Source organism: Saccostrea echinata, unplaced genomic scaffold (assembly GCF_033153115.1).
Source record: "Saccostrea echinata isolate AGI-Se365-2 ecotype Australia unplaced genomic scaffold, CSIRO_AGI_Sech_v1 ptg000051l, whole genome shotgun sequence".
NCBI lineage: Eukaryota > Metazoa > Mollusca > Bivalvia > Ostreida > Ostreidae > Saccostrea > Saccostrea echinata.
In genome coordinates, this window is record NW_026889800.1 from 7,645,050 (window position 1) to 7,667,579 (window position 22,530).

The following is a 22,530-nucleotide window of genomic DNA, read 5'->3' on the forward strand; positions in this document are numbered from 1 at the left end:
TTTGGAATTTACACCCACGAGACTCCTTAAATGAAGTTACAAAGCAAGCGACGCATGCATTCCTTGGAACACTCTAGTTGTTTTATACAGTTTTATAATGAAAAAATATGAATGTATGTCCCAACTGCATAACAGTTTAATATTAAAAATATGCAGAAATGGAGACATAACCTAATTTGTAAGGGAAATGTTTACATGTACTGTGAAATCACAAAATAAGAATTCGTCACAATACCAGAAAATGAAAGAATGTGCGATTTAAACTGCATAAGAGTAATGAACTACATCAAAACTTACCACTGCATTCATTTTTGTCGCTAGTAAAAAAACCCACATAGCGGATGATACGAGGGGCATTTGAAAAGTTCGGAGAACTGTTTGATAAAATATTAACCGTTTAAAGGAAATTCAGATATATTAAATTGAGGTTAATTATGGATCAAAATGGTTAAAATTGTAAACAACGGCAATGCAACTGTGTTCTGGCCTATATAATCTTTAATAAGATAACAAGAAATGCTGTCAAATGTATTTTTCTATGTAGATTTTTTTAAGTTGTGTTATACGTGAAAAAAATCATCATACATTTATTGCATGAATACTCTGGAAATATGAAGATTTATTCAGCCAAGAAAAATCATATTCTCCGAGGGCTTCGCCCGAGGGTAATATGATATTTCTTGGCTGATAAATCTTAATGTTTCAAGAACATCCATGAAATAAATTTTACCGAAACAAGCAAAAACCTTAAAAATAAACATATTCAAACTTTCAAATTCGACACCGCTCTTAAATTCACTTTCAATTTTAATGTAAAGTTATGGAAACAATTTACAAAAGTTTAATACACTCCGATGAAACAAGGCTATTGTGACGTCTACTACACTCGTGAGTTTTCGTTCAATGAACAATAACTATTGCTGGAAAATGTAGTAGGTCTCCGAAGATGTTGAATAAGATGAAAAGCATGACGACGACAGGGAAATATGAAGTTTTATGGTCCTTTCACGTGATAATCTGGAACCAATCAGATAACGCTTGTATAGAATAATTATAATGAGGTATAATAATATCGATTATGATGTCTGTTGGAAAACGTTATGACGTCAACAGCATTTATTTCCGACGTCATAATAGGCTACCATTAGCAAACGATTAGCAATGCCTCTATGATGTCACAATATATATATTCTCTTCCTTTGTAAAGCATGGTTTAGATTGTAAGATATGCCGTTTGGAAGTTGGTTAATACGTTGGATTAGTCGACCATTTCGGGGTTGTTTAGGAGAGTCAAGAAGAAAGGGCCTAAACATAGAAAATATACTTGTAAGTACTGATAAACTGAAACGGACGTTTTATGTATTCGTTAAAAACTGCATGAATGCAATCAAAATGAAATGTGACTGTGGTCCTTTCTACGCTTTAGAAGAAGATAGGGCTAGTATTTTTTAAATGGTATGAACATAATTTTGCATATATTCTATAAACAAATTTTTTTTTTTTAAAAAATCCATACTTTAAAAACTAACAAACGAACAAACAAAAAACAGCTATAGTGATTCTGAAATCAAACATTAAAACCTCAGTTCTCTTTGAAGAAGACAGTGCTTTTAATGTAGATATAAATTGTAGTTTAGTTACCCCGACATCTCTGACGAATCCGCATGCGCAAATCTCCTTTCGTAAATATCCAAACTTGGTAGATTTTATATGCGATAAAAATCCAGAGTTAACGTTGACTGCAAGTTTCTACTTCGGAATTGTGTCTCGTGTATAATGCATGAACATGATCCACAAATATATTATATCATTAAACTTAGAGAGGCTTTTATCTATATAGCTTGAAACTAAATGTCTTCCTATGCCAAATTAATATTTAGCATCGCTTTATGGCCCCTTACTTGTAGGACCTCCGAACTTGTAGCATTACTATGCAACCCTCATATTAGATCTATATCAATGATTTTTTCTTCAAATAAAAAATAATATATATAATTATATATATACTTTACAGAGAGACAATGACAGGGTTATGTTTGTGGAGAACGGTCATGGCAGAAAGGGCATATTAATTTTCAGACAAAAAGTAACAAAGAGCGGAACTGGTTTAATCTACGCAGGCGTAAGCTTCGTCGACCAACTTCCTGTTGTCTTTAAGGTGGTCAAGAAAAAGTATCGCAATCTGCTTTTGAAGGAATATATGATCATGAGGTCCGTGTGGCATAGAAATGTTTTGCCGGTCTGGGAAATCGACTTCAGCATCAAAGGAGATCTTGTCATTATGCGGATGGATGGTGCGTATTATCGGGACTTGTACTCGTATATAAGTGCAATGAAAGGGTATGTAACAAGGGCCCTGTTAGATAAGTGGATGAAAGAACTAGTCTCTGGTATGTGTCACGTGCACAGTAAAGGGTACGTCCATGGTGACCTTAATTACAAGAATGTATTACTGACCAAAGATTTATCAATTAGAGTCGCTGATTTCGGATCCGCCGATAAGAAGTCCAAATTTAAGTTAACCCGATATGATCCACAATTTCTTCCTCCTGAACTCAACCCTTGGAGATTAGAGCCGATTCCATATGAGTACGACCCCCGCCTTATTGATATATGGGGTGTCGGGGTTGTGTTGTTTTTCGCCTTGACCAAACATCACCCGTTCACAGAAATTATAACTATGTCTTCCACTGATATTCACGGGAATTGTCCCGGAGAAACGCTAATTTATGAAGATGACCGGAAGCGTTGTAGTCCCTCTTACGCCAAAGTAGTCGGAAAGCTCATGGATTACAATGCCGCTCGGCGCCCTAAACTTAATTATATAATTGAGCAAAACTATTTCAATGAAACACAGACTTAGGGTCATTTTGATGTCGAACGGTTTTATCAAATGTTGAGTTAAAGAAAGCTTTAATTAATTTTTAAACTGAAGCAGTTAAAATACCCTATTTCTGAATCGACAAATATAAATCCTCATCCATAATCATAACAGATGCAGATATAATTTTTTTAGGAGAGAAGGATGGACGGAAGAAATAAAAAACATCCCTTCCAAATCCATCCCCCGTTAAACATCAACGTAAACTGTTCTCACTAGTGATGCTTTCAATCTTATTAAAAACAAGCATTAAAATCAATTATCATTTTTCTCATTTTTCGTCATTTTTTCCTTATCTTTTACGAAACATTAATAATGGGACACCCTTTTCATCATTAAAATGGACAAAGCTCCAATTGATATTGCATCAAATGGTTTTGAAATCTGAAAGACTGAGAATATGGTTCGGTTAAAACAACAGTCCTAAATCTTCTTACAGTTCACCCTCGTTCTCACACCAGTCCGATAATTTTGTACAGCTCACATTTCTAACAAAACTTTTTAGGAACATTTTTGTATTAATCAATTGTTTGTTGATTTCATTTTAAGTTTTCAAGTCAGAAGGTTTTCAGATAAAAGCAAAATTTCAATCATTTGCAAAAAAACTTTATTGAAAAAAAAATGTAAATGGAATGCGTCAATATAAAATTAAAACGACCATAAAGTAACATGATAAGTCACTTCCTTGTATAATAAAAACAATACATTTAACAATTTTAACTTACTTGTAATTATATTTGTAAATATTCAGATTATATAATGACTCAAATGAACTGGATACGTGTGTTACACCAAGTTCATTTTAAATTTGACAAAAAATAATATTCTTTTCCAAAACCAGTTTCATGTTCATGTATAAATTTGATAAAGATTTCATGTTTAATGCGTACTATTTTTTCACAGTTTCGTTTCTATTGGCAAAAATCTATCCACAAGTATAGAAACATTGCTTCATGAAATTTTGCACTTCATCACCAAGATAAAGAAGGGAAAAAAGTAAATGAAAAAGAAAAGAAAAGAAAAAATTCAAAATAATTTAAGGGCATAAGGGTATTTTAAAGTATAAGAGGAGGGGGGGGGGGGGGGGGTGTTCAACACTAGAAATAAACATTTACAATATTGCATGCTATCTTAGGGTCACTCCACAGTATATAGCTAACATACATGTAGTTTAATTCAGATGTGTGGATTAATTTGCATTGAATCCACATTAGATTAACACACTCCAGTAAATTAAAACAGAAAACCGAATTGTAGTGTCATTATTTCACTTTATAACGACCTACAAATCTGTTAGCCCCTGACAAAACTGCTGCACATGTTGGCTAAGTCAATCCAGGTGAAGTTGACCTGTTATAACAGTCCTTAGAGTAAACAGCCCCCAGTCGAAAATTCATTCATTTACAAAGAATGGCAAAGTACTCATGTACATGTAAGTAAAACTGAAATGTTTCAGACAATTACTGAACTTATTACTACTGACAAATCTCACACAACATTCAATCATTCAAGGACACGTGTTAAACAAGTGTGATTTAAACATGTGTCAAAATAAAACAACCAATCAATTTAAAAAAGACATAATGCAACAGTTCTGTAATTATTGTAAGATAACTGTATAGATATGTATTTAATTCTGACAAAAATTAAATTTCTTCAATATTTAAGACAATTTTTGAAGGATATTCATTTGCAATGAAAAAAAATGAAAAGGTTTTGATGCAAATATAGTCAAACTTAATGCTACACGTGGTATAATAAGTATTCAAGTCACGTATTTTTCAAAGTGAAAGACAAAATTTAAATGGTATTCTGAGAATTTAAAAAAAAATCCTGATTCCATATGCTAGATGCTGAAAGACTTGATGACATGCTGCACATCTTCACAAAACGGGTCTCCGCTCTTCTCGCTGATTTCAAGCCTAAAATTGATGAACATATTGTGATCAAAGCATTCCATAGGTCACAACTTCTACAATATTTCCTGGAACTTGTGTAAAAATGAAGTGTTTGGTTGACTATCTTTGCATAAAATACACACAGTCTTTATAAGAGTTTGGTCCTCAAATAAGGTAGATGACAAACTTTTTTCTCATTTAAAAAAAAAACCAAAACATTATACCGTTTACCACTGCTTCAGTACACACCACTTTTTACAGGCAATGATTGGCCACAGTTTAAGTACAAACCACTTTTTACAGGCAGTGATTGGTCACAGTTTAAGTACAAACCACTTTTTACAGGCAATGACGAGCCACTGTTTTAGTACATACCACTTTTTACAGGCAATGATGAGCCAACGTTTTGCATCCTGTAGGCCATAATGATCCAAAGACCGTACCAACTTCTTTAAGTAATCTTTCTTCAGAGTAGATTTTTCACGTCCCATGATGAACAACTGACATAAAAATATAATGATTGAGTGAGCACATTTTTGATAGCTCTTGCTTAAATCCTGAATGGAACAAAGAATAATTCTCCTCCAAATATTGTGTAATGTGAAGGAATAAATTTGACGGAACTGAATTTTTAACTATTGATTTGAAATAATGACCATGTAATTGATAGTTTACATCTGTTTTTTTTTTTAAAAGACAGAGCAGAAAAATATGACATGCTTCCTATATAAAATTCTTTTGATACCAAAAGAAGTCTCAGGGCCCATGGCATAAAAATAGGTTAACAAATTACAGGAAAATACATTAACTGAATAATTCAGTCGTTAATTTCCATAGATATCTGTTTGCTACATCAACAAAACATTCTAATAATTTTTTTTTATCTTTGGATTCAGGCTCTGAAAATAATTTACTGGAATTATTCAACATTCTAAAGCACAACTTTACTTCAAAATACGTGCCTTTTGAATCGGTCAGCTGCATTAAATCCACATTTATTTGAATTTCTTAAAATTTTGAATCTAGCTGAATATACAGCTGTTATGTGTTAGAGAGAATTATTCCCCTTGTTTTCTTTGGCCTATTTTTGCTTTTACGGAAGATTTCTGTCTTGGGAAGTAATTCGAAAATGACATATTCCAAGTTAAACCAATCATCTCATATTTTCAGCTCTAAACCTAATTTTTTATGTTCACCGACACGTCACCAATTCCAACACTGTAAAAATAACGTTAATCATCTTACCTTTAACATCTTCTCATCTGGAGATTTATAATTGTTACTAGACATGACTCTTTCTATCTCTTTTTGAGTCAATCCAAGTGGCTCCAAAATCTCCGTCTGACATTTAGTCATGTCCACCAGCAATACCAGGAACTGGTCCGAGAGTGGGGGTGGATAATCTACACAGAAACAAATACTAGTGTCAATACTCTCGCCTTCCTGGTATGTTTCATTGTTCTTTTCCTATTTTTTTAAAACTGGAATCATATCTATGTGGTAAAACAATAGTTAAGTAAAAAGTGAAGCAAGATGTATGTAAACGTACAACACATGCACGATGTATGAAGAACATATAATAGATGTTTTAATCGGTTATTTACATATCATTTTTTTTCTCTGGACGAATCACATTTACGTTACAAAAATTACATTAAACAGCATGTATAATAAATTTACTTTAAAAATTCACCATACCTCCTGGATTCATTAAATCGGAGTTATTGAAAGCTTTCAATACCCATCTGTAAAACTTTGATTTTTTGTTTTCCTCCACGGTAGTCCTAAAATGTTAAACTTTGGCCATAAAAAATCATGCTTGTATTAATATTTTGGTTGTTTCTTTTTAATAAAAATCATAGAATATAGGCAGCATTAATATTAACATACATTTCCAAATTATATGCGTGAAAATATATGTATAACAAACGGTTTGTCAGAAAAAAATGACGTTTTTCCCTTAATCATCGTAGAGATATTTTTTGTCTTTTTTTTATGTTTTAGACATAATTAGTTGAAATGGAGATAATAAAGGCAACATGATTAAGTATTATTTACCTCATTTAAATTATTCTACAAAACGCGTTATCTGATTGGTTCTATACAGTCACGTGACAGAGAAATAAAACTTCATATTTCCCTGCCGTCTTTTCACATTTCCCTGTCGGTGGTTTTTTTTTCTTTCTTTCTTTTTTTTTCTTTTTAAATCATTATACCTGCAATACTTATTGCTCATACTCATGGTAATTTTTTTTTATTATTTATTTGTGATTAAAACAATTATTGTGTTCAAATTTTGATATGAATTGTATTTTTTATGACTTGCTTCATGTTGTAGAAAATAACAGCAGGTTGATACTGCAGCCTGGTATTGTTTCGGTGTAATAAACAATTTAATGCATGATTGATTGATTGATTGTATATTGTTTTACGTCCCATTCGAGAATTTTTCACTCATATAGAGACGTCACCATATACCGGTGAAGGGCTTCAAATTTTGACCTTTACTCGGCATTCAGGGCCATTGAGCATTGAGGGATCTTTATCGTGCCAACGCCTGCCGTGACACGGGGCCTCGGTTTTTAAGGTCTCATCCGAAGGACCCGCAACTTTCACTTCAAAGTGCCGAGCGCACGGCGAAGGAACAGTTGCTACCTATTTTTTATCGACTTAGGTCTGTCGCGGCCGAGATTCGAACTCACGACCTCCCGATCACGGAGCGAGCGCTCTACCGACTGAGCTACCGTGAACGGTATTTAATGCATGAATACCAGGAGATATGAAGATCTATTCACTCAAGAAAAAAACTCGTACTTCCCCCGGGCGTTGCCCTCGCATCGGGGAATATGATTTTTGTTTGGGTGAATATATCCTCATATCTCCCTCACTATATCATGCAATATATGTACTATTATAACTACTAGTATCTAAATAATATTTACCAGTCTTTAATATATATTCACTGGTGTTTAAGTAACATTTATCAGTCTCCTTTTTTTATTTACCAATCTCTAAGTAATATTTATCAGTCTCTAAGTAATATTTACTAGTCTCTAAGTTATGTTTACCAGTCTCTAAGCTATATTCACCAGTCTCTAAGTTATATTTACCAGTCTCTAAGTAATATTTACCAGTCTCTAAGTTATATTTACCAGTCTATAAGTAATATTTACCGGGCTCTTAGTTATAATCACAAGTCTTTGAGTTATATTTACCAGTCCCTAAGTTATATTTACCAGTCTCTAAGTAATATTTACTAGTCTCTAAGTTATGTTTACCAGTCTCTAAGCTATATTCACCAGTCTCCAGGGATAGACATTAACTTTCAGATTCACTTGCCCTTCGGGCAGGTGAACTCAAAATTTGACTTGTCCGAACGCAAGCCTTAGTTGCCCAAAATTAGGAAAGAACTGAACATTATTTATTACTGTAAACGTTATGATAAGAAAAAAATGTGACCAAATACACTACTGTCAATTTAGCAAGTTGAGCTACCTGAAAAAAATTCGATGATGCATTTGTTAATAAATGTATACCACTGAACTTGTAAATTTAACCTGTTAGCACACCCTGCCATGCAGCAATAACCCTCCGTTTCCTTTTTATAAAATTCATATTTATTCTTAAAAATTATTTTCCGTAGGATCCTTTTGTGAATCGTGATTTTCAGAAATAACTGTGAAGCAAAGCTAAAGGAAGATAATTGCTACGAAACATACATTTTATCTTGATTAGGATACATTGTGTTACACTGTACTTATGATCTGTGCATGAATAAATAATTTAATTTCCTAGTAAGAAGTTAACAAAATTTTGTTAGACGTAGAGCGTATTTACTAAGAAAGAAAATAACGAGCCCGATTTTTAAATGAACGATATAATCTAGAAACGCTAGCAAGGAATTCCGAATGCAAAAACATTGTCAGTCAGGTACGTTGCGGTAATCAAGTGTTCAATTTATTGTTGTATCTATAAATTAATGTAAACTAATAAATATATACATTTGTATGCAAAAAATTCACTTGCCCGGTCGGACAAGTATGTTGACATTTTCACTTGCCCGAAATGATAATTTACTTGTCCCGGGCATGCAATCGGACAACCGTTAATGTCGATCCCTGGTCTCTAAGTTATATTTACCAGTCTCTAAGTTATATTTACCAATCTCTAAGTAATATTTACCAGTCTCTAAGTTATATTTACCAGCCTCTAAGTTATATTAACCAGTCTCTAAGTTATATTTACCAGTCTCTAAGGTCGCCCGCGTGGCGCAGTGGTTAGAGGGTCTGCTCTAGAGTCGCGGAGTAAGGAGTTGATCCTTACGTCGCGGGTTCGAATCCCACAGGTGGGACGTGGAGACCGGTCCTTCGGATGAGACCGTATAAACCGAGGTCCCGTGTCGCAGTAGGTGCTGGCACGAAAAGATCCCTCACTGCTCAATGGCCGCAAGTGCAGAGTATAGGACAAAATTTGCAGCTCTCCACAGGCAAGTGGTGGCGTCTCCATATGAGTGAAAAATTCTCGAGAGGGACAATAAACAATATACAAACAAACAAACAAAAAACTAGTCTCTAAGTTATATTTACCAGTCTCTAAGTAATATTTACCAGTCTCTAAGTTATATTCACCAGTCTCTAAGTTATATTTACCAGTCTCTAAGTTATTTCTCTAAGTTATATTTACCAGTCTCTAAGTTATATTAACCAGTCTCTAAGTTATATTAACCAGTCTCTAAGTTCTATTTACCAGTCTCTAAGTTGAAGCTGAATTAATGTGCAAAGATCTCTTCTTCCTCCTTTTGATAGAGCAGTGACTAGTACAGGCAAACCCAAATCATCCTTTGTCTTACACATGTTTCGCCAAGAAAGCAAAAACTAAAAAAGGAGAAAAAAATAACTGTTCAACGTATGTTTAGGTTTTCATTTTTACCTAGAACCTAAATAAAATTGATTGCATTTTTTTTTCATTAATTAAAAATAAATAATGTTCTCTACACGGTTTGATTTCTAATGAGACATGACAGAGAGAAAAATATTTCTGTCAAAAAATGAAAGTGCAGCGAAATATTACAAATAAAAGCTATCATACATACATGCCAGATGAGTTCTTCTTGAGAAGGGTTGTTTTCCTTGACCATTCTCTCAATATCTGCATAGTTCCAGCCCATTAATACCGCTACTTTATACCATTCTTCGTCCATCTCTTTACAGGTATCCCGAAGAAATTTATCATCCGTGAAACCTAGAGAAAATTGTGTTGTTAACTGAAAATTTGACTAAGGATTATTTTGTCTAGCTGATCAAAACCTAGGGCTCACTAGGCTGACCGGTCGACAGGGATACTTACTCCTCCTAGGCCTTTGATTCCCTCTGGAATTTCCAGGGGTCCGTGTTTTATGCCCTCTTCACAGATTTGTATTTTTTGTAGGTTTTATGAGATCAGTCACAAGTTTGTTATCTTCATCTTTGTTATAAAATAGTTAACAAGAACTTGCTTCATTTGAAAACGACTCTCAAAGAAATCCATTGAATTGTATGAGTTTTAGATTTCTGATAGCATCCCTTAGAGTCGTCCTTACATTCTTTACAAAAAAAATTTAAGATAAAAATTCTCAGTAACATCATTTGTCGTCAAAATGGTCGGCGTTCAACACTTTTGCTTAAAAAAAAGTATTTGTTATAAGTCAGCCACAAATTTAAATTGCACGTTTTTAAACATTTATGGGATCGTGATATCAAAAGGTATGTTTGATTTTAAAAAAATTGTAGTCATAAGAGGCATAAATATACGATGTCTGAAGGAAGTTCACAGTTCTGCTGGAATTTCAATAGTTTTCAGTACTTCGGATTTATCAAATGCAATGACAAGAATTGTTGACAGTATATCTTCATCATGTTGTTAAAAAATATTTTATATAAGTATCAATCGTGTTTTCTACAACGTTAAACAAAACCCCTTAAAAAGTTCTATAAAGTGATGATGATGTAGATACCATGGTGGTCATTTCATGACAAACTTTTAAAAGACAAAAGTAAGGCATACTCTTGCAACTACATGAAACATAATGAAGCGATGTTTCTTAGTTAAACTCCATGTAAAACATGTCTTCAAAGGAAGGATCCCCCCATTTCTTAGTAAAACTCCATGTATAACATATCTTTGAAGGAAGGATCACTCTGTTTCTTAGCTGAACTCCATGTATAACATACCTTTGAAGGAAGGATCCCCCTTTTCACTCAGGGTAAAATCAAAGCTCTTCTCTTTCATGACTGCGATGGACGTCCTGTTTGTAGGCTCGCTTGGTTCACTTGGTGTCAACAAATTTCTGCTGGGGGTGATCGGTTTAGCAGCTGGTGCCGGTTTAGTGATGTCTTTTGGAGGTTCCAGTGTTGGAGGAGCCTCCTCCTCTTTCTTCTCCTCCTCCTCCTCGTCTTCGGGCTCGTCCTCCTCAGGTTCCTTTGAGAGGTTTATGAGGATGTTTGTGATGCTTTTAGTTTTCCTCTTAGATTCACCGGACTGATCACTATCAGTGATTGGAAGAATTTTATTCACTTGAACCTGTCCCGACACTTTTTTCACCTGTTGCGAAGTTTCAACTGTAAAGCACTGAAAATTTCTCCTCCTTGGATGGAATTGAAATTGAATATCCTCAGAATCACCTAGCAGTTTGAGATTTTTCACAAATAATATGAACTGTTCTCTGGATTTCACTGTGTATGATTGAGACTTTTTAGATCGTTGGTCTTTAAAACCTTCCTTTAACCAGAAATCTCTACAGTCATCAACTCTGTCTATTGGAGCACATTCTATAGCGACCTGAAAAGAATCGGTTTCTTCCAGACGTCTGGACATGGCAAGAAATTTAACAGAATGGTCCATTTTCCGTGCACGCTGAAACAGCGAGTGGACTTGCGGTCTAAGTTTTTCAACCGTTACATCTTTTTTGGTTTCAATTGCAACTTTTCTGTAAGAGAAGTTTAAATATTTTAAACGCATTGTTTCACACAAGTTAAAATGAGAGGAAAAAACAACTTCAAGTTGTTTTTTTAATTTCAAGAGACTTACAGAGAAAATGTCCTGGTATCGAACGAAATAACGTCTTTAGATACATTACACCTCGTATCCAAGAGATTCCAGCTGTTTTCACTTATGTCGTCAATTTCGTACACATTTGAGGTGAACACCTTAATAGTTCCACCAACACCATATTCTTCCGGTAGAGGTAGTTGCATTTGAATTTCCTGTTTTGGACCCACGTGATTTTCAGCTTGTGATCTTACGAAGGGTGTAATTGAGTACACATCCTTCATTTCTGCAGACTCCAAAATACCAGCATCTGGTGGCTCTGTTACCTTTTTTTTTAATTAGAAAAATTAATGAAATTTATTGAATTAAGATATACGTAATTTTTTAAACTTATCATTTTTTACTTTAAAAAAATAGCCTATAGTCTGACTTTTTTCTATTTAAGCCCTGGGATGATACGGAAACACTGACCTGAAGGAATATTTTTGTGGGCTCCTCAAAAGTCCCTTTTGGAAAAACAATTTTAACCTTATCATTGATTTCTGAAGTTATAGTGGTATTATCACTAGATGCTGTGAAAGATTCCTGCTTTGGACGGGTTACAAAAACAAAGGCATTTAGCTCAGGAAGATCGGCGGATACATCACAGAAGTATTTCTGAAAAAAAAAATCCACAAAATATTCATTACTATTGGTGCTCTTTCAAGATTTTATAGCCCCCGGGAAAGGGAAAAAAGACATGTTTTAATAAACATTAGATAAAAGTATACTTTTTTTTAAGAATGAAAGTCTTTTACGAAAATAGTGCACGGTACTAATCGCATCTTCTCGGGCCTTTTCAGCAAGCCCGGAAAAAACATAAGGAATGTATTTACATCAACGGAAGTTAAAATTTTATAAAAAATGGAGTCCTTTCCTATTGGATAGGCAGAGTTGATTGTCCCTTTGTGGTATAATTTAAGTAATATCTTTATTTCAATCAAATTAACCTTCATTCTCTACAGATAAGAGGTCTCCCTAAATTTATTTTAATTTTTATGAGAAGGGGGATGTTTTTTCGCTTGTCGGAAAGGCGCGAGAAGTTGTGATTTGGCACAATATACTTGTCAGTGAACACTTTCATACCTTGTCTTTTTCGAACACTTTGGAAACAATAATATCATGCCCTTGGTTACTTTTCATTGCCACCTCTTCTGACTTTAGGGGTTGTCCATATATTGGAACAGTAAACGTACATAAAGTTTTGCGTCCCTTTCTTTGAACACGATAAGTGATAACGTCACTGATGACCTCTTCTGACGCAGCAAATTGAAATTTGACGTCACAGAAGTCGATAGGTTGTCGTCTGCACATCATTGAGAATTTATCACCAACAGCTCCCGAGGCAAAGTCGATTGTGACATCAAGCCTTTCACAGTAAGTTTTTGCCCCTCCGATTATTTCTACCGTCTGTAGCATCATCTCTCTTTTATGAAGACAAATATAAAAGCACCATAAATGTCTATTCAAGGAATGAAGCTTATTTTAACCTATGTTATACGATATAACATAACTTGGGACAGTTTACGCTTTATAAACCGCGATACCATATCATTGAAATTAGCTGAAATATATCATACCCCATAGAAACATTGAGTGCAGCAGAACTATTCATTGCAAGTAAAGTTCTCATCTCTTTCGACCGACAAAACATGTGTGGCGTCCGTCCTTGCTGTTTAAAGATAAAAATATAGACTCATTCAAAAATAAAGCATGAATGACAAAATTTATTATCCTTTACTTTCAATCAATTTTCAAAAATGACTTGTACTATCCAATGTAGTGAAGAACTATCGAATTTTGCTAATTCTCATTTCACCCTGAACTTAAAATCAAACTCTTGATCATTGGTTACTAACAATTCTGTCTTCAGTGTTTAGGGTACTCATGTGTCTGTTGTGACTATTTAGGTAAAAGTATGACTCTCCCAGACAGACGGACAAATTGATTCCTATATCTTGTGTATATGTCTGCCTTGTTATAAAGCCGATATGTAAAGGAGGAATATATCTTAAGGTTTATGACCAGTATTAAGGTTCATACAAAAAATGTTTGTCATGGGGAAAAACAGCAAAAGTTAGCGAGATGCTTAAAGAAGAGCATGCAGGGTCTAGACCAGGAACAAATGCGTATATTGGGGGGGGGGGGGGGGGGCAAAAATTAAAAGAAATACTCCTAGAAAAACAAAGCTGCTTCCCCATTTTTAGAAGACACCACGGGAAAAAAAATTTGTCAGACGACATGTCAATCTTCTCCCTTCTGAATAGATAAAGAAAATATAAAGCAAATCAGAGAGAGAGAGAGATTAAAATTAATTCAGATGGAAAAAGAAGACAGAGGACAGAGAAAGTATGAAGCTCGAGCTAGTGTGACTTTTGGATTGTTCTTCAGCAATTTGTCGATCGTCAAACGTCAACTTACTCCATGAACAACACACACCATTAACTCTACATCAGTTCTATGAAGAATAAAGCGAAACAACGAATAAGTAAAAATAAGTAAATAAAAATAGAAATAAAATGATTCAACAATAGTGATAAACACTTCAAAACCTGAGACATAGCGTCAGAAAGCGTCAAAAGCTTAGAAAAAGGGATAAACAGAGGGCTTGTTGTTTTCGGTCCTGTTGTCCACAGCACGCAAAGGAAAGAAGAACACTCAAAGAAATATCGTCCGTGGGACATAAATTATGTGGTATGTAGTTAATTAAATATTGATTAAGTTTATTTGGAAAACAATTCACACCGCAGTCTAGTTGTGTTTCATAAAAGAGATATATTATTTCTACGTCGTGATTAACATTAAGATGTGTTTATATATCACTGAACTCTTATTTGTCATACCTAATACAAATTACATGTAACGATAGAGGCGCAGAGGCGATGGCAATTCTGCAACATTACTCACATGTAAACAATATCGTTGCTATAATTTTTTCATTAATTAAGAATCACCATGATCCAATGTAATTAATTTTTAATTTGAATCATTTGACATTCCTTATTCCTTTATTCTTTGTGTGCAATTCTTATCATATCACTACTTATGCTGACATGCCAAAGAATCTTTAAATAATTTCAAAACTATATCTAATCCCTAAAATAATTTCAAACAAAACATAAAGTACCTTATCTTTAATTGTTGTGTCTGCGCCGCTGAAAATAAGGATTTGGACACTTGAGAGAAAGTTCTTTGCAACGGCAAGATGTAGGGCTGTCTGTCCTGTTTTCTGTAATGTTAAAGAAAATTATACATGTTTGACCTGTAGTTTTACTGTCACTAGATTAAAATTTTAATTATTATGACTTTTATTTCATGAATGCAATTATCATCACCAACAGTAGTCCACTTACAACATCTGGGTAATCCAGCAAGGCACCATTTACTGCCAGCATTTCTATGACCTCTACAGCGTTTTTCTTGGCGGCCAAGTGTAGTGCAGTTTGACCATTCTAACAAAATTGGTAAAGCAAGTTTTACAAGGGTTAAAATCATTCTATTTCCATTAATAATAATTTATTGTGAAGTCGTTTACCTTGTCAATTGTATTGGGCTGAGCCCCCTGGGATAGCAGAGTGTCTACGTTGTTTGCATCACCATTGTTTGCACAGTGATGCAAAGCTGTTTTCCCATTCTTAAAAAAAATAATGTTGCAGTATTTAGAGAATAACAATCCTTTAATGTAAATCGATTTGCTGATAGTTTATCTGCAAATGTTCAAGATCATACTTACTTCATCTACAACCGTTAGATCCGCGCCAGGGAATTCCGCCAACAATCGGGTTAGGGTTTCAGCATCGTTCTTCTTTGCCGCTTGTAAAATCTTTAAATATATCAAGAGAGATACACATAGAAAATGTAGAACATATATGAGCTTGATGTTGTCATATCTCTTGCAAGCACGTATATCAAAATCCTGATTTTCATACATTGTTGAAAAAAAATTAATTTTTTTTTCTTGAACAACTAAATAGAAATAAAAATGTTTAAAAAATAAACAAAATTCTTCGTTATTTTAGCAGCAAAAAAATGATAAAAACATCAATCCATACATATACGTGTCCTTTAAAATTCTGAAAATCACGTATTTACTATTTCCTTGTTAAAATAGACCCCCTTCCCTCCGGTTGCGCTTTTGAAAGTAAGGAGCTTTGTGAAAAGTAAAAAGGGAAGGGGGTTAAAACATACTTTGGACTCAAATTTTAATGGATCTTGTATGTTGTCATTCGAAAAGATTCCAAAGAGAATTCCCTCTTTTCCCCGCGAATTACGGCCCTTCGTGCCCTGTTTTCGACCAGATTCATTCCAGGGAAACATTTACATATTATATAGTAGCAACAAACTATACAGTATCTGGAGAGCATGCTGGAAAGAAGTTTTGTAAGGTAAGTTTAAAAACTCTTGCCATTTCAGATATTCTGTTGGAAAACTTATTTTTACACTGCACGGTCATACATGAATGTTAGAAAAAATCAAAGCATACAGCACAAAATAGTAGTATATAACTGCAATTGATTATCATTTCTAAAGAACATTATAAAGTACACAATCCATTATATTACCAATTTTGGAGCCAATGCAAGGCGGTTTGCGTCTTTTGTTGTCTTGTTCTGAATTATCACAATATTGTCTTTATTCTTGTTTTGTTCAAAACATGGCTAAATATGTATTTAAAATTGTGTTTCAACGATTGCTTCAAGATTTGATAAAATTACAGAATATCAGTATCTTTCTCATAAAATGATTATTGAGAAGAGTCCAGCTCTAATACTTACAAAATGTGAAATTGCTATCTCATTCATTATAGAGTTGCAAAATTAGCTTAACTTTTAACAGGTTTCTTATCTGAATGATGCGCAGTCCTTTACCTTCTTTGTGATATCTGCACTGTTTCGTGGGGTCTCTGGTGGTTTGACAGGGGTTCCTCTAGCAGATTCCATATCGAGGTTGAAGCTAGACTGCATGGACAACTGAGACCCCTTAGCCATTGTGGGAATCCTGGAGAGCCCTCCCACAGAAGAACCGGAAACTGAGGAATCCCGCCGAGGACCCATCTTATCATTTTGATTTGATCTTAAATGTAACAGAAAAAAAATGTGTAGGATACTTTTATAAACGTTCAAGATATAATGATATTTTAAAATTAATCTAATTATGTATATATTATGTTTTTATGATCAACTTTTATTGAATGTGAAGTATTTTTATTTCACTAAATTGTCGCCCGCGTGGCGCAGTGGTTAGAGCGTCTGCTCTAGAGTCGCGGAGTAAGGAGTTGATCCTTACGTCGCGGGTTCGAATCCCACTGTGGGACGTGGAGACCGGTCCTTCGGATGAGACCGTATAAACCGAGGTCCCGTGTCGCAGTAGGTGCTGGCACGAAAAAGATCCCTCACTGCTCAATGACCGTAAGTGCCGAGTATAGGACAAAGTTTGCAGCTCTCCACCGGCAAGTGGTGGCGTCTCCATATGAGTGAAAAAATCTCGAGAGGAACGTTAAACAACATACAAACAAATATTTCACTAAATTAAAAAAAAAAAAAAACTTATCCTCCATGAAAAGGACATTATCAATCGTTCAGGCTGTGTTCTGTCTACTCTTGCATTGTTGGTATGTCTTTTTTTGGAGTACAAGTACATATATTAATTTTTTATGCAAGTTTTTTTTTTTAGGATTTCAAAGAAATGCCACTATCATTGTTACATATGAAATGAAGATACACATTTTTTTGTATGATACGTCAGTACAACAAAAAAGAGATAGTCTCAGATAGGCACTAACACACGAGAAAACTTTGAAAAATTCAATTGCACTGCCATAATTGCCTTTTTGAAAATAGAGATGACCTATAAGAACCCATATGCTATGCCTGTTTGCTTTATAGCATTGCTGACAAGAAGATTTTTGAGGAGACAGAGTTAAATGTCCCCCGTTTGTCAATATTAGTATTTGCGTTGTACTACATATTTGCTCTACAAAGAATGTGTTCGTAAAAGTTGTAGATTGTCCTATAGGCTCGTGTAGAAAAAAAAGTTTGAATACAGAGATACTTATATCTAGGGCGATCTTAATTAAATTCTACGTTTAGGTATTTAATTAGTAAAAAAAAATGTTGCAGACACCGATACATAACTTTTCGCAACCTTAACAAGCTTGATATTCCTTATATATACAAAATTGCTGTTAAAAATCAAATGTATCTGTTGTCCCTATTCAATATGTGGATTTCGTATCTCCATTCTAGGATTTATGCAAGCAAAATATAGTAATATAACACGTATTTCTACAAAAACATCTAACCCTTGGGATAGGCATGTCCCTATTCAAATATATGGATTTCGAATCTGCATTCTAGGATTAATTTATTCAATCAAAATATATTAGTATTATACACGTATTTGTACAAACACATCTAACCCTACCGATCATGCAGATTGTGAGAGACATATGAACATACGTTAATAAATAATAATGAAAACCTCATTCTAACATCAAAAAGGGGAAAGGTGGGCAATGTACACTGACAAGATTCCAAGCACATAATGAAATGAATTAGGTAAGTTATTAGAGTTTGTCACATTACCGAGTACGGGTGTAGCACATGTTTGAATTACCCGTGTATGTATTACATTCAAGAAAAGTTTTATGCAAACTTAAGGACATACGCAACGTAGTTTGAACTTTATTGTCTTTTTCCCTGGAGTTGAAGAGTTCCAATACTTAAAGGAACTGTGTGCTACATTTTTATGTCTATATATGCTGTTGTACACTTCTTCTAAAACAAGTTTGGATAAACAAATTATCTAGAATATATGTTTAGTTATTTTTGTGTATTTTTCTTTGAATTATATGAGAATTTTCATCAATTGATATCTTTTCAAAACCCCTGGTAATGCATGCTGATTTTTTGTCTACGAACATCTGATGACACTATAATCTTAAATTAAAAATATCTCGAAAAATTATCAGTAGGTAAGGTACGTTGCGTATGTCCTTAAATTGAACAAATGTCGTTTGTGAATGAAAATAGCTCAAATCATGGTGAATTAGAAAAGCGTTACCTGTTTGCTGTTGGACTGGGGCTAGGGCTTGGAATGGAAATATCGGTCGGACTCGGTGATGTCAACACAGATGATGCTGTGGAATCCTGGGATACATCACTAACAGAGCGCTTCCTGAAATGGTCCTCGATATTAGTATCACTAACCGGTGAGTGTGATTGTTTAATTGACCGTTCCCTCTCTTTAAACCTAGAATTGGCACTATTCGCTTGCAAATACATATCAGTTAATTCACGTTGTCCATTGGGAACATTTGCACACAGTAATTTCAAAATATCTTGTATCCCAATAAATCTTCGTCATGAATTGGCTGCACATTTCGATAAATCATTGAACCACAATTATTATTAGACATCACGGTTTGATTTGCAAGTGGTGAAGTTTGAAAAAAAAATCCTTTAGAGAGATTTAAACTTCCACTGTGACGTCACAATGATATCTCGTAAACATAACATAACCATGCACGACTTGAGTTGACATCTACCAATGAAGGTCATTAAAACCCTAATACTGTAGAAGTGTAATGCATAACTGTTCACCTATATACGCAACGATACAAATTTTAGAATTTTGAAAGTTTAAAAACCACTGTCCATGTCCGTATTTCAAAACATGATCCTAACAGATAACACAAAGAGAAAGAAATGCATTCTTACAAAGTGCTTACTTTTGATGTCATATATGGGATAACATTGAAAATATGCCATTTGTGTAAGAAGAATTATGCAGACTTTAAACTGACATACTAGTAGTACCGAAAAACATCAATGCACATACATATAATAAACTACCATGATTGAATAGCAGAGATTATTTCTTAATTTGATTTTTTGCTCCCTTGCATGACATAAAGGAATCGTTCGTTCTGTTCGTCCAGAAAATCCAAATTCCTCGTTAGTTATATTTTAGTAAACAACTTATATAAATTTCTTATCTTAGATTTGCTTAAGTACTAGTTCATTAAGAAGGACTGCAGATTCAAGAGATAAACCTGGTAATTTGGAAATATACTTTAAATACAATATTAACAAGTAACCGCCACTTTCATTCATTAAGTTCGTGACATAAGTTGTAAAGCGCTTAGAAGGGTCAAAGAAGTCACCAACCACGATTCCATTTCATTTTCGTAATTTAAATACTTAAGTGATGAAAGATTTGTTTTACACATGGAGATTAAAAGAATTATGGTTATACCATATCTAACTTGAAAGGTTTGAACAAAAGAAAATAATTCTCATTTCGTATGCAGTGGTCGTTGAAAACGTCTGGGTATGTAAATATTGATAACAACATGTGAAGCAATTGTCTGAAGTCATGTTTGAAGAAATATAAGACTACTTGATAAATTAACACCCTCGGGATAGTCTGTTTTGGCATGACCTCTATCTGGATTTACTAGAAGCTCCCCTTTGCCGTTACCTGTCATCTTTAGGAGTTGGAGGGTTGCCATTCTGGATCTGTGCTGTACCGTTCTGACTAGCCTTAGAGTATCCTCTTTTCATAGACATTTCTACCAGATCTTCAAATAAAAAAGATAAATATCTTTTTTCAAAATGCGATAAATCTTAAATCTTTATTTTCTTATCAATTTTTTTCTTCATTAAATTTTATTTAATAATGATGTCGAGTAACATTTATTAGTATTATAAGCATCCTTTATTAAACTTCTAAAACGACATTTGATTTATCTAAGCTGCCTTCACGTTTAAAGGGAGACACACGAATTTCGGGTGTATATACGCACCTTCTGTTGCGTGAAAAGATTCAATTCCTTAGCGTTTTATATGGCTTATTAACAGATCGTTTCTGACAATGAAGACTTTTAGTTCGTGTTATGCAGAACGAATAGAACAGCATATGTATCTTTGCTAGAAAATATTGGTGTTTCAAGGGGAGGGAGTTAATCAGTAGTTTAGAAAAGTTAGTAAAACGAGACTATTTTTGGACAAGTTGCTTAATACAAATACCTGTACATGTTTTACACGAATTAGCTTCTAGTAAAGTACTTCCATGATTAAAACTAAATTTGATAAACAGTTGAAGTCAAGCTTAAAAGTCTGGGACATACATGGTTGGTAATGTTCCTACATTAATAAATATGTACACGATAATAATATTAAAAAATGTTTTTGCCCTTCATTCCTTTCATGTCTGAAAATTATCATTTCAAAAATATTACAAGAACCAAGTGGGGATACACATACCCCATTCCTCATAATGAGTTTTTATTTGAACATATTTAACTATGAATCAAACATAAATAAGTAGGCAGGAAGTATTGCCTATATAAGCTTTACAATAAATAGATAGAGCTGATTCTGTAATAGCTGGAAGTAAGAAAATGGGCTAGTTTTTGACGTCAAAAACACCAAAGTGATTTGTTGAAAAGACATAGATTACTACGAGAAGGAAAGTCTTTACGGCACCCATTAACGATTAAAACTATCAACGAAAGATGTTCTATTCGTCCTCTTTTGAGAACTTGATCACAAGCACTGTGAATCCCTAATGGAAAAAAAATACAATCTAAGTCCATATATTTGGCATGAATGGACAGTGAACACTTTCAAATTAGTGTTGTAAATTCTCTATTGATGCTTATATGTCATGAATCATTGATTCAGAGTATATATGTAGGACAAAGTGAAAAAAATAATTTTAAATCCTTCATAGTTTTAAACTTAGACATTTATTTATAATTCAAAAACAAAACAAAAAGTTGATAAACTGTAGAGTCAATATTTTATTAGCCTAATGCTTAGATAAAGGGCTTACGATAATTTCACAAGTGTTCGTATTAAATCTGCTAATATGAATTCTATATATTTTTAAAAGAAATTTTCATATATTTTTTCTCTAGGTATGAAACCTCTATACACAACATCAAAAGTATTTGGCACGGCTTACTTTACAATTTCAAAGGTATTCTACCGTTGTACACGCTTGATTTTGTACTAAGTGGGACATGTATGTGTATCTCAAAGATTAGCTGATTTAAGCCCTACACTGTACATCACTCTGAGCTACAATGTTTATATGTGAATCTGTCTAATGCATACCAATCATTATTTTTTAATTATTAATTCAAATTTGATGTCACTTTTGTGTTCTCACAGTGTAAAACTGGCCATTACAGGTTCTTTTTATTGTCAGTGAATAGTAAGATTGTGATGTCGCACTGTACCGTTGTCTTAAAAAAAGACGGCAATTTGTAACTGTTGTTTTGACCATCCTGTTCCAAGAAAGATCAAAAGAAAAAAAAGAACTAGAAACTTTGCTATAATTGCAAACACCCCAAACTGACTTTCCTCTGTTAAACCCGAAATGACCACAACGTTGCAATATTGGAGATAAAAGCAGACTTAACAAGTACTAAGTTAAAATTCAGTCAAATATCAAACTTTTAGAAATAACCCTTTTGTTATCATGGCAACGAACTTCATCTTAAAAATGTTAGACCTTGGAAACTTGGGGAGTAACGTAAAACATCATTATTTCATATGAAGTAGTATGGCATACATTTAGAGTAAGAAATCAAATTTAAACCAGAGAATCCCCCTTTTGAGGTAGCAGTGATAAAGTTTGTTCAACTGCTACCATTTTTTGCAGAAACCACTTTGCCAT

At 33.9% G+C, this 22,530-nt stretch overlaps 2 protein-coding genes across 2 annotated transcripts; one reads left to right on the plus strand and one right to left on the minus strand.

Annotated features, from left to right (window-relative positions):
• Positions 1–1,213: 1,213 nt before the first annotated feature.
• On the plus strand, positions 1,214–3,155 carry LOC133203658 (uncharacterized). The gene is made up of 2 exons (XM_061339429.1): positions 1,214–1,326; positions 2,015–3,155. Exons 1-2 carry the CDS (start codon positions 1,228–1,230, stop codon positions 2,861–2,863), a joined length of 948 nt encoding a protein of 315 aa, XP_061195413.1. The 5' UTR covers positions 1,214–1,227; the 3' UTR covers positions 2,864–3,155.
• A 1,523-nt stretch (positions 3,156–4,678) lies between these two features.
• Positions 4,679–19,179, minus strand: LOC133203572 (uncharacterized). The gene is made up of 17 exons (XM_061339343.1): positions 18,907–19,179; positions 16,713–16,917; positions 15,578–15,667; positions 15,380–15,478; positions 15,198–15,296; positions 14,972–15,073; positions 13,425–13,516; positions 12,931–13,270; positions 12,277–12,462; positions 11,845–12,131; positions 10,989–11,743; positions 9,872–10,020; positions 9,526–9,653; positions 6,478–6,563; positions 6,025–6,182; positions 5,155–5,279; positions 4,679–4,803 (listed from the first exon to the last, which is right to left on the minus strand). The coding sequence occupies exons 1-17, from the start codon at positions 19,125–19,127 to the stop codon at positions 4,728–4,730; spliced, it is 3,198 nt and encodes a 1,065-aa protein (XP_061195327.1). The 5' UTR covers positions 19,128–19,179; the 3' UTR covers positions 4,679–4,727.
• Between the last annotated feature and the right edge of the window lie 3,351 nt (positions 19,180–22,530).

Excerpts from the sequence above, each read along its gene's own strand:
- LOC133203658 (XM_061339429.1), top strand. The coding sequence starts at position 1,228 with ATGCCGTTTGGAAGTTGGTTAATACGTTGGATTAGTCGACCATTTCGG. Across the intron at positions 1,327-2,014 it reads TAAACATAGAAAATATACTT|AGAGACAATGACAGGGTTAT; the intron begins GTAAGTACTGAT and ends TATACTTTACAG.
- LOC133203572 (XM_061339343.1), bottom strand. The coding sequence starts at position 19,127 with ATGTATTTGCAAGCGAATAGTGCCAATTCTAGGTTTAAAGAGAGGGAA. Across the intron at positions 11,744-11,844 it reads GATACCAGGACATTTTCTCT|AAAAGTTGCAATTGAAACCA; the intron begins GTAAGTCTCTTG and ends CTTCTCTTACAG. Across the intron at positions 6,183-6,477 it reads CGATTTAATGAATCCAGGAG|ATTATCCACCCCCACTCTCG; the intron begins GTATGGTGAATT and ends GTTTCTGTGTAG.